We start from the raw sequence: 12,573 nt of genomic DNA on the forward strand, positions 1-12,573 counted from the left end.
TAAGTTAAAACACAAACTTTTCTGCCTGACGTTCACAGTTCTTCACACGCTGGCCCCATTCTCTAGTCTAGCCAAAGGGACATTCTTTCTTCCCTCACACAGGACAGTCCGTGACACTGTCCGTACAGACTGCCCATTTTCCGTGACTTGGATGCACTCCACCTCACCTCTTGGTATCTTTATCTTCCTTCAAAGGTCAGCCCAGGTGTTCCCACAGGTGCTATCTAGTGTCTCTTCTCCCAAGTTATTTTGTATTCATGTAGGTGCTTTGCGTATGTATAAGTTGTATATCCTTTTACATGTACATGTATGTTATCTCCCCCAAATAAATGTGAGCTACCCAGCACCTAGGCCCGTAACTGGGACACACCAGAGGCTCAATAAATGCCTAATTGACGGGTCTTTTCTAGCTCGAAGAAGTCCCAAAGCCCCAGAACGCTTCTACAATTAATTGTCCCACTCTGGTAGCCCTACTACGCCTCCTCCACAAGTTCAAATCACTCCACCAGTCCCCTGTTTGAAGCGCGCCTGCGCAAGGAGACCAGCCAATCACGAAGAGCCTTCCCAGCCCCCTTCCAATCCCCCCGTTTTCCTGCTGGAGACGAGGGCGGGCCTTTGATCTGGGCGTTGGAGGGGAGAAGGGGAAGAGGAAGCCGGGGGCGGGTCACTGGAGGGAGCGTGAACCGGAAGTGGAAGGCGCTTCTCCCTTTCCAGGCGGATTCCGTTTGGCGCGGCCCCCGGCTCTGAGAGAACTTTCCTTCTCCCCGGCTTCCGCGGCTGCAGCGTCCGATCGCCTTGGCCAGCGGCTCTCCCGTGCCGGCCTCCGTCCGGGATTCCTGCGGCCGCTCCCCGCCCGCCGCCGCCTTCGATCCTCGCCCTCCTTCATTCAGTCCCGCCCGCCGTCTTCTTTGCCCCTCTCCATCCGGCCGGCCCTCCGCAGTGATGTGCGACAAGGAGTTCATGTGGGCTTTGAAAAATGGAGACCTGGATGAAGTGAAAGACTATGTGGCCAAGGTAAGCGTGGGCCGGGGGGAGTGGAAGCGACCGGGAATCGCGGACGCGGGCCGTTCTGGAGGAGGCTTCCCCTCCGGGGTCCTCGACGGGAGGGTCACCGGGAGGGACGAGGGCGGGTCGAGAGCTTTAGTTCTCAAAGGACAGACTGACTGCTGCTCCCTCGGATCGCTCAATCAAAATGACCGTCGGCAGCGTCTGTCAAGTTTACTTACTGGAATCTAACCCCACCGGCCACTCCGGGCTCCGGGAAGGCTGGTCACTTAGCTCTGTCACTCCTCTGGACATCCAGGAGCGGCTCCCGGGGTTAGGTTAGGCCGTGGTCCCGCTGGCCCTCTGTGATGAGTGTTGAATCTCTGTGGGACCCACCCACAGCAAATAAAGTCACCCAGGCGGAACTGGCCGGTGGGACCTTTCCTTTAAAAAATGTTGAACTTGTACGTATCGGTGGAAAATGGTAGCTTTTTAAAATGTCATAATTCTGAAAATCACAAATCTGAAACTTTCACGATCCTTAATTTTGGGTGTGGCCCTTTTCCTCTCCTCTTCCACTACACAAATATACTTTTGCTTCAAGTGGTAAGATTGTCTTTTGGCCTGAGTTTAAGACATCTTAGCAGTTTGGTTTTTTTTTTTTATGAGTGTGCTGACTTCAATCCAGCCTTCTGTCTGATAGCATCCCAGATACTTGTCTGATACGTAGTGTTGTTTGGTCATGGTATGTTTGGTGTGAAGGGAACAACCATTTTACAACCAAAGCCACATGTATGAAAACTGAATCTGCATTGTCCCAAAGCGAAGTATTTAAATATCTCAGTTTTCAGGAGGGACTGCCTTTGTTGACCCCAGTGCCTCTTTTTTTTTTTTTAATTACACAAGTTAACTGTTTTTATGAACAGAACAATTTTTATACGTGATGCTATTGTTTCTTAATCGCTTAAAAATAATTTTTAAAGTAAATCATAAGTTCACAACAGATACAAACATAAAGCCCGTAGGTAGTCTTGGTCCTCTGTTGAACTCAATAGATGACTTTTTCTTTAAAAAAATGGACATTTGTTCATTTTTTTTTCTCTTAGGTCAGTTGCATATTATTAGGAAGCAACAAACAAGTAGAATCAGTCTTTCTTAATTCTTAAAGTAACTATTTAAAGACTATGTGGACAGCTAATAATTTCTTCTATTCTCATATTCAGCTCTGCATTATTTAGGCCCTTGTTATCCACTCTGTCAATTGTGTGCAGCAGATTATGATACAGTGGTGTGCCATCTCTCCTGGGTGGCATTCTGAAGCCAGATTCCATAAATTTGTAAATATAAGTTGAGTAATAGGCAAGTACATATAATTCCCTGTCATTATAGTGAAGGGGTTGGACTAGATTGCTGAGATCCTTGACTTATGACTGTGGTCCTACTAATGATACAAATGTAGATTTAGAGTTGGAAAGGACCACGGTCAACCATTCCAACCTCCTTGTTTTACAGATGTGAAAACTGAGGCCTAGCACAGTTAAATAGATTTGACCCAAGGTCACTTAAGTAGTTGTAGAAAAGCAATCATTCCATCTCAGGCTTTGAGTTCCAGTTGAATTGCAAATCCAGTATTCTTTCCATTGCATCTAGTTGACTTAACAAACTAAGCCTGAAGTTAGAAACTGCATAAAACCAAAGTCTTCACTAGTATTTTTGAAAGATCTAAGTATATAAAATATGAACATGAGTTTCTTGTTTATTTTTTATGTTTAAATAGGTGTATTTTATAAGTTAATGCATCATTGTTTCCATTGTTTCATTTGTGTATGGGGGTTGTACTCTATCCATTATCGTTACTCTGTATCATTCAGATATACGTAGCAGGGAGGAGAAACAAATGATAAGAAGGATTACCTTAAAGAGTTTGATTATTTAGTTTTTCCCTTTCTTAGATTTCCAAAATGTGACTTGGCCTCTGTCTTCAGCAATAAAAAGTAGCCAAAAGCTAGCATTTGCCAATCACTCCTTTTTTTCCTCAGCTGCTTTTCTGAGTATCTCCCCCTGAAGTCCTCTTTCCCATTTATTTATTCACTGGCCAAGCTATTCGTGTATATTCATAAGGTTTTTACATATAAAGTATATATGTGTCAAAAAGTATAATAGAAGAGTGTATGATATTTTAGCTTTCATACTGAGGCTAGTGTAGACTAGTTAAAAATTCTTCCTCCTCTGCCCTGTCCTATTTTGAAGTTCTATAACATTGTTTACATGCAAAGACAGCCCTTTTAGTAGACCATTCCATCTTTAAATTTGTATTTAGGAAGTGGCTTACCTCAGCCAATTGTACCTCCCTTTCCTATCTTAGTTCAATCTACTTATGATTTTTCCTCAGCAAAATTGAAAAATTAGGTGGAAGTTAAGAAAACAGGACACACTTCTGGATCAATGAAAAGTTAGTTAAGAGAATCCCTAGATCTGTGGGAACCTGTCATGGATGGACTGAGTGTATACCAGAGGAAAATAATAATAACTTTATATATATCCAAGTTAAACATTGAAGTGTGACTTGAAATTTTGTTAAAAGCCATGCTTTAAAGTATTTTAGCTTCAAGGTAGCAATGTCATATTGGTTAGAGAAAACAGGCCTCAAGTCAGGAAGACCTGGATTCAGGTCCTACTTCTGACACATATGAGTTGTGTGACCATAGGCAAGTTATTTAAGGTCTCAATGCACTGAGCAACTCTTAAGGCTCTAAGGTGCAGAACAATAGTTGAGCTTCACCTGCATCATTGTAATACCAGCAAAGACACAGGTCCATGATGAAAAAAACAAACATTTAATTTCTAAACATGTTCTTTTAATGTTTAGTGTCCACTGTGTCCTAAACACTTTACAGGGCAATATAGAGAGTAAAAGAAATAGAAGACAAAGTACCAGACCTAGAGGGGCTCCAACTATTTTCTAATCTCTGATACTTGGCTACCATCTTTCGCACTTTGTTCGTTTAGCATTTTCTTTTTAATCCTGACAGTCCATGTACTCTCTCTAATATTGCATTGTGTATTTGGATGATTGGGGATATATCATTATACATGTATAAAACACTTTGAGACTTATAAATTAACATACAAATAGATAGCAAAACTACTTAGTTAGAGGTTCTTTACCGATAGTAGCCTCAATTATGTAGAACACAACTAAGAATTTCAGTGTTTTCATGTAGCCATAATACATTTCATAAAAACCATTAATTTCATATATTAATGTTTATATAGATGAATTCCTAAGAACAACTCCCTGACACTATTTAAATGAAATATGTAAAATGATGTAATATTTGTAAAGTGTTTTGCAAACAAACTGTTATATAAATGCTAGCTATTATCATTACTATTGTTTACTTTATACATTACTCTGACATGTTCTAAACCCGTAACAAGTTAAAAGGGCCTATGAAGAATGAGGTAGACATGAGCGTAATAGAAAGGTAGCAAAAGAACTATTCGATGTTTAGAGTAAATAATTCTGTAAACAGTAACCTCAAAGGCCATCATCATAGAAGATATTAAAAAGCCTTATATTTCTTTTTGGCTCGTGAAGTTGATCTTATTTTGTTATATCTCATTGTTAACAAAATAATTGATCTTTATGATGATCGTGGATCACAAACAGTATGATTGTGTTCATTTTACTCAAAAGGCAACAGAATATAGTATAAATTGCGGAGATTTATGTCCAAAATTTTTAAGTAAGTTACAGCACTTAACAGGTCAAGAAAAAAGTAAGGCATTGTTGTATTGAAAACAGTATATAAGTACTGAAAGGGAGAGAAGTAAAAGTATCAGGGTAGGATTGGGCCTAATCCAGGAAAGCTACTTGGAGGAGACATCCCTCGTTATACCTTACCTAGGTTTTAAAGTAGTTTGACAATAATATCACTTAAATGCCTGCTGTGTGCAGAGTGTAAAACCTTTGTCAAGTTTTGATGATAAAGTTCACTAAAGATAGGTACTGTTGAAATAGCAGGACACATAGGTCCATGTCTGCATCAGGTCTGATACGTTCACTGTGTTGTTTACATGTACTTCTGTTTCACTTTCTGTGAAATACTATACATCAGGTCTCTTAACTTCCCTTTCTCTGTGGTTTCCTTTCCCTCTCCATCCCCCATTCTGTCTGTGCCTATCCTCTACACTTTAATGGGGCCTCGGGTTTGAAAAGGCAACAATTGTATGATAGAAAATAGGATCACTTGAGCTAAGAAAGAAAAGACTTGACTAAGAATTGACTGTTTTCTTTAGAAATTTGAAAACTTTTTGGGCTCACTTATTTCCTAAACAGTATCCAGATTAAAACAGACCACAATATCATCTGCTTTTTATTTAATGTGTTCAAAAAATTACCTTGCCTTGAAATTAAAATGCAATAGAAAACATGAATATCTTACTTTTTTTTCTCTATGGCATTAGTGGAAACCTAATCAAGTTATTAGATCACACTATATTAAGTGCTTTAATTAGATACAGAATATTTGCTAATGTAAATTTTCATAAGGAGGTTTACCTTATTAGTATAACCTACCTAATGTTAATTGGTTTTGGGAAAACAACTTTAGTTTAGCCAATGTTACAACAGGTAGTTCCACAGTAATAACATCATAAATGGGCATTGGGCCAAATACCACCATGGTGTTTCATGACTGTACAGTGGATTTGGTTATAGTGAAACCATCTCTGTAGGAGCCACCTTATGTTTAAACTTACAAAAGCACAAGCTGCTTCAGTTTCTTATACATGCTTACTTGATAAATTGACAATATCTATCAGATATACAGGTGCAGAATCTACGATGGCATACATAATAAGTAATACCTAATCAGATGTTTATTGGTTGCCTTTGCTTAAGCCCCAAGCAATATCTAGAATGTTATACAGTAATAAACATCTTCTTCCTTCTATATGAAGATAATCTACCATCATTAGGACATGTACTTTGAGTTAGTGGGGATGGGTTATATTGATCCATATATTCACTCTAATTCATTTTATTCATATAACCATCAACATGAATTTTCAGAGCGTCTGACCAGGGCCAGTGGCGCATTTAATCTGTGACAGTGAAATAGATTTCTATCTTAAAAGAGAAATGATTGATCCTTGGAATCAACTCAAAACCATGGTTACTTCTAAACTGATGTATGCATAGGTGAGCCACATACTTAATATCATCACCATACTTTTGTTTACTGCACAATTTAAAGCCATTGCTAGCACCAGCTCACTCACCTTCTTTCACAGCTCCTTTTGGGACTAGGAAGCACTGAGCACTTTAAATAACAAATTTGTGTAACAAATTTAGGGCAACAAAGTGAGTGAAAAGAGTACCAAGATAAAGACGTGTCTCTATCTCCCTTTTTGTATGTTCTCTTTCATTCCAGAAGTACTGTGCCATCATTCTGCCTTGTAACAATTCAGAGCTGCTTTCTCTGACCCATAAAATGTCCTTATATGTCCATTATAGCAGTGACTTCCAGTGAAGTATCCCTCACTCCAGTATTAATTCTCTAGTTTGAATAAAGCAAATCACTTAAGTGCCTACTATGTGCAGAGATCAAAGTTTAAATAGAATAGGGTCTTTCTTTAAGGTTTAATGAACTCATTCCTCACCAACCTTGTGAGATAGATACTACAATTAGCATTTTATGCATTAGGAAATTGAGGCTCAGATAAATTGTGACTTGCTGACACCAATACCTAACACAATCTTTTATAACTATATTAATATTAACAAATAATGGAGCAAAGCTCTGTGTAAAGCTTGAAGGGAAAAGATGTTACTGGTGTGGTATAGTGCAAAAGGGTTTATTAAAGAGGTGGTAGCTTTTAATCTGAACTTTAAAGGATATTTGAGAATCCAAAAACCTGTAGAGTATTCTAAGGGAAAGGAACAATGTAAGCAAAGTTAAACTGTAGTGTTTGGAGGGCAGGAAGTAGTCCACTGTGACGTTGGAAAAAGTAGAATATTTGAGATGATGCCAGACTGTGGAGGGCCTTGAATGCCAGGCAAAGAAGTTTAAGCTTTATTTGGGATTTATGCTTTAAGAAAATGTGTAACATAGCTAGATCTGTGCATAAGAAAAATTATTCTCGTAGTTATATTGAAGAGAGTTGAAGATCTAGTTAATATTGGATGCTACTCCATAAATCCAGGCAGGTGATAATGAGAGTTTGGACTGGTTGAATGCAGAGGGGATAAAAAGAATAGAAAGGAGACAATGGATAAAAAATGATGTTGTGAAGGTAGAATCTGTAGTACCCTCTAATTGACTGGATGTGAAAAGTGATAGTAAGGATTATGTAGAAGGAGATAGCTAAGTTTATGAGCATGGGAGACTGGATATATTGCCATAGACAGAAATAATAGTTAAAGGTTATAGGGGAAGGATGATTTTAAGGTGTGACTGGGACAGATAGGGAGAACTACAGTAGGCAGCTAGAGTTGCGGGTCTGGAGCACAACATTAGTGAAGGAAATTAAAATGGTCTATTTTCCACCCACCTCCGCCATGTGAATAATTGTTAGCATCTCCCTTAATCCTTCTAGGAGAGTATCTGCTTAACAGGTATAAATCTCTTAAGACAGTGTAAGGGAAATATTTTGGGGTAGGAGGAAATCATTCCCCTACTACACCCTAGCCAGTTTACCTACAGATTTGAGGAGTGTTTCCAGTCCTCATTCTGCATTCTTTAACTCCAGTTTCCTTGCTTTAAATGAGGAACTTGAAGTTTGAGGTCTCTTTGAAGATCTAAATTCAAAAATAGGGAACCTCAGAAGCAAGATTTCTTATTTCTCTCGTAGAACACTACACTCAAGTATTCCAGGAGGTGCAGGCTGACAGGTTTGCTCTGTTTCTAGAGCATATGATCTTGAACAGGACAGATATTGAGATCTTAGGAAAGAAATGACTTACTTAACAGGAAGTATGACCTGCTGAACCTCAAACTGGGACTACTTACACCTTTACCATCCATTTGTTTAGCAAGGCACAGTGTAGACTATGAAAATTCAAAGACAGAAACAGCACAGTTGTCTCTGCCTTGAAAGAGTCTACATTCTAGTTGGGGAAAAACAATGTGAACAATATAAATTAATATAAAATATATACAAAGTAAGTTCAAGGGGATGGAGCAGCAATAACTAAGAAAATTGGGATAGATGTTTTGTATATAGAAATCCTTGAGCTGGCCTTGAAGGAAGCTGTGGGTTCTAAAAACAGACAGCCTGTGTGCAAAGGCACACACAAATAGTGCCAAGATATGGAATGATATGTATAGAGCAGTTTAGTAGGAACATAAAGGACATGAAGGGCAGAGTATTATACAATAAGCCTGGAGCCAGATTGTGAAGGGTTTTAAATATCAAACAAGAGTTTGTCTTTTACCCTAAATGTAGTTGTTAGCCACTAGACTTCCTGAGCAAGGGACTGAGGTCCTATGTTTTAGGAGAATCTAGCAACTTTAGCAACTATATGGATGATAAATTTGAGAGAGTTAAGAAAGACCAATTATGATTTCATAGGACCTGGACTATGATGGTGATTTTGTTCTTGTTCAGTCATGTCCGGGTGGTGGTGACTATACAAATGTATAAATGTAGAGATATAATCAAAATTTGGCAACTGATTGAATATGGGGGATGAAGAATAGCAAAGGGTCAGGTCAGAGATGACTTTGAGATTGTAAGTCTGGATGACCATAAAATTGCTGGTGTCCTTCAAAGAAATAGGAAAGTTAGGAAGAGGGCAAGGTTTGGAGAGAAAGCTAATGAGTTCTGTTTGGAACATACTGAATTTAAGAATCCTAAGGGGATGTCCATTTGAAGAGGTCCAGTGATCAGTTGGTAAAATGGTACTTGAACTGAATAGCTAGCTCTGGGAATCAGTTAGAGTTAAACCCATGGGGTTCAACCTAGAGAGTGTAGCAAGAGAAAAATGCTCAGGGCAGAACTGTAGATTATACCCATATATAAGGAATAGAATATGGATTATGATCCATCGAAGGAGCTGTCAAACAGGTGGGAAAACCAAACCAAGAGAGGAGAGCACTCAAGGGGAGAGACAGTGGTCATCAGTGTTCCCAAACTCTTTTTTCTCAGGGCCACTTTTCATCCCTTTCTGTTTTACCTGATAAGGGGTAAGATCTGTCCACTTAGTTCTCCCTGAGTTCGGCAGCTGTCTACCGTCCGACTTCTTCTGAAATATCTGTTCTTACTCCATCTCACCTAGGATGAGTTGAACCAACTACTTTTCCCTTATTATCGTACCCAACCTGCTCCTACTAGGCGTTATCCTATTTCACAGGTTAAATATTCTGCTTAAAACTTTTTTGCAGCCGGCTAGCCTGAACGGGCCTACTAACTAACTCAATAGTATGAAATACTGCTAACAAGACCTAAATAGTTAGTTTGGATTGCTATTTACTTGTCAAAGTCACACTTAACACACAAAAAGGTATTGAGGAAAATTTATTAGAGTTCAGAGGAGTTGAGCACTTTGCTCAAAGCTGCTGACTCCACCACTCTTGAGGAGGAGGGAAGTGCCTTCTGCATTCATTGTGAATGGGTAACTTCCCACTAAGGCTACAGGAAGACTACAGCTTATTCAGACCAATGGAAGCTTCTTACACTGTTCTGAATCTTGGACCTCCTGTGACACCATCCATTGCCACATGACTTCACGTTCTCCTCTCTGATAGGCTTTCCTTCAAACAGTTCTGTCAAGCCTGCACACAAGTTTCTGACCTCTAACCTGACCATGCTAGGTCACAACTCTGATCACCCAAAACTGTGGAAATAGATCTTCCTTGTTTCCCACACATAACAAGTGAATGGTGAGCTTTTTTGACATTTCTTCTCTAAATTTTGGTTAACCAAGATTCACAGTAATACTTTCATTGAAATTTCCTGGTTACCTCTGTTTGTACAGCTAATTCTTGATTATCTGTAAATAGGTTAGCTTTTTGTGTAATATGTACCTAATCAGTGATGAACACAAAGTTAGAAATTGGCACATAATAGATAAGTTATATTATCTGAACTATCTCCCTTTTATTCATATCAATAGCATAACCTGTATTAATGGTTTAAAGTCTGGAAAGAAATGGTTTCTTGGTCATTTTCTCCTCATTATTTCTCAAGCTTAAAAATACCACAAAAAGGACCCAGCTTGCCCTGCTAGTAGCCATGCCAACAAAAGTATAAGTCCTTTAATTTTTTTCAGCTTCTAGGTAACACATGATGTCATGCTTTTGTTTTTTTAATTCATTAAGAATTATTTTGGGTACCGTAGTGGTGAGATATTTTGGATACAAGCATTGCTTAGGAAAAATACTTTGTCTGAAATAGTTCTCTGCAGTGAAATAATGTTTAAATACACTAGACAGTCTAATTGTGATAGAATTAATGAGCCTTAATAGTTATTTGACTGTCACAAGACATACTGTAATAAGTATTATATCTGAAAACAGCCTCTTTGTTTGCTTTAGCCTTTTGAACAATTCCATGAGCAAGAATGAGGCCTTTGAATACTTTTTCATGGGGGACTTAAATGCTTATTCACTTCATTCACAGAAGTCTAGCAATGACTCACTTATCTGGAATTCAGCTGTCCAGCAAATTAACCTATCCAGAATACAAAGTATTTTTGCACTAAAATTCATTCATTTTACTTATAGGAAAATCTTTCAGATCCTAAGTCAGAAATTATTTACTCCCACTTCATACTTAATTCTAAGAAGTTTGACTATCTGGTTTCCAAACTGACAGAAAAGTAGAAGCTAGAAGGGGACTTGCATATAGTTTGAAATACTGACAACAATAAGAAGTGATAGCCTAACAGAGAAGAGATAGCAAAATTACAAAGACGAACTCAAAGAACAAAATTCTGGGACTATTTAATATAAACACAAACAAGATTACATCCCTTAATAGACCCGTCACTGAACAGTGCTCTAATTAAAGCAGCAGAACCTTGCACATAGGTATTTGGTAAATGTTTAATTTGACTCACCATCATTTTTTTTTTATTTTTGAAGGCAGTCAGGGTTAAGGGACTTGCCCAAGGTCACACAACTGTTAAGGGTCTGAGGTCATATTTGAACTCAGGTCCTCCTGACTCCAGGGCCAGTGCTGTATCCACTGTGCCACCTAGCTGCTCCCCAGTATAATATTTTTTTTAAAGGATGGAACTACATTTGTAGTTAATCAATTTTTTTACCCCAAATTGAAAGTTAGTACCATATTTTTTTGAAAGGCATTCATTAGGATGAAGAAATTATTCATATTACTACGTTTGTTCATTTGAGCGGAAAAAAATTTATTGCTATCATTTATTCCTTTTTATGAGTAATGTCAAGGAATATGGATCACAAACCAACTTAAAATTTCTCTTCTAAATATTACTAAATACCAGAAACAAAATTTGATATTAACAAGCCTAGTTGTTATACTGGTGAATGAAATAAGTTCTATAGCTTAAGCAACTAAGGAAGAAATCTAGATTTTGCCGAATGGCATTAGGCAAAGGTTCCACCTGGTTGGATAAGATGAAAATATTTTGTGCTGATAAAACATTAAGGGAAATCTCCACCTAAAGCTTTTTAATGACTGTCCTTATTTGGTAAGGGGAAAAAAAGAAACTTAAGACTTTACGAATTAAGAATTTAGCAAATTATTATACTTCTTTAATCTTTTAAAGGTCTTGAAAATATTTTGACACTTAGAATTGCTGTAGCACATTTATTTTGAAAGTACATATAAGTTAATGACAGTAAAATAAATGCTAATGATAAATTGTGCTAAATGTAGCATAGGGAAAGGATAGTAGATCAAGATTGGTCATTTTCTTAATATGAGAGTGTTTTCACACCAAGAATATAGCTTGTCCTTCATAAAAGTAAATTAATTTGAAAAGTGGTATATTAGTAATTCCTTTCTCCAAATAAATATAGTACAGATACCCCGTCAGTTGCTATTTTGTAACTGTCATCTCTGATAAAATATGATTTTGTGTGACCCTGTGCCATTTCATTTTTAGCCAGTTTATCTTCTAAGCATGATAACAAGCATCAAACCTTTTGTTGAGCCTTTGGAAATATATATTATATGAACTATTCAATTCATATACGTAATTGGACAGCTGCTAGATAGTAATTTTTAATAGACATTTTTAATATCAACCTAGCATGGATTTCAACTAATAGTGAGAAACACTTTTTTTCATCCTTTGAGCTGTCTAGTCTTCATAGTAGTCTTCTTTAGTAGCCTTGCTTTAACAGAGATTTAACTTAATGATCTGTAATATAATCTGTGAACTAAATGAAGTTTAGTTCATGAGAATGTTTACCCTGGATAAGACAAGACTCAAAGGAGGACATGATAGCTATCTTGTTAGAGTATTTGAAGGGTTGTCATGTGGAGGAGGGATTAGACGTGTTCTTTTTGATCCCAGAGGATCACACAAGGAGCAATGTGTAGAAGTTGTGAAGAGGCAAATTTAGGTTAGATTTTAAAGTAAAACAAAATTGTCTTTAA

The 12,573-nt window shown here is 37.8% G+C and overlaps 1 protein-coding gene across 1 annotated transcript in view; it reads left to right on the plus strand.

Moving 5' to 3' along the window:
• The first annotated feature begins 593 nt into the window (after positions 1–593).
• MTPN (myotrophin) overlaps positions 594–12,573 on the plus strand; it is a 74,585-nt gene continuing 62,605 nt past the window's right edge. Inside the window, exon 1 of the mRNA XM_072652629.1 lies at positions 594–1,014. Coding sequence (XP_072508730.1) covers positions 943–1,014 — 72 coding nt within the window. The 5' untranslated portion in view covers positions 594–942. The remainder of the gene's footprint in view (positions 1,015–12,573) is intronic.

The sequence above is a fragment of the Notamacropus eugenii genome, chromosome 3 (genome assembly GCF_028372415.1).
Source record: "Notamacropus eugenii isolate mMacEug1 chromosome 3, mMacEug1.pri_v2, whole genome shotgun sequence".
NCBI classification, from domain to species: Eukaryota; Metazoa; Chordata; class Mammalia; order Diprotodontia; family Macropodidae; genus Notamacropus; species Notamacropus eugenii.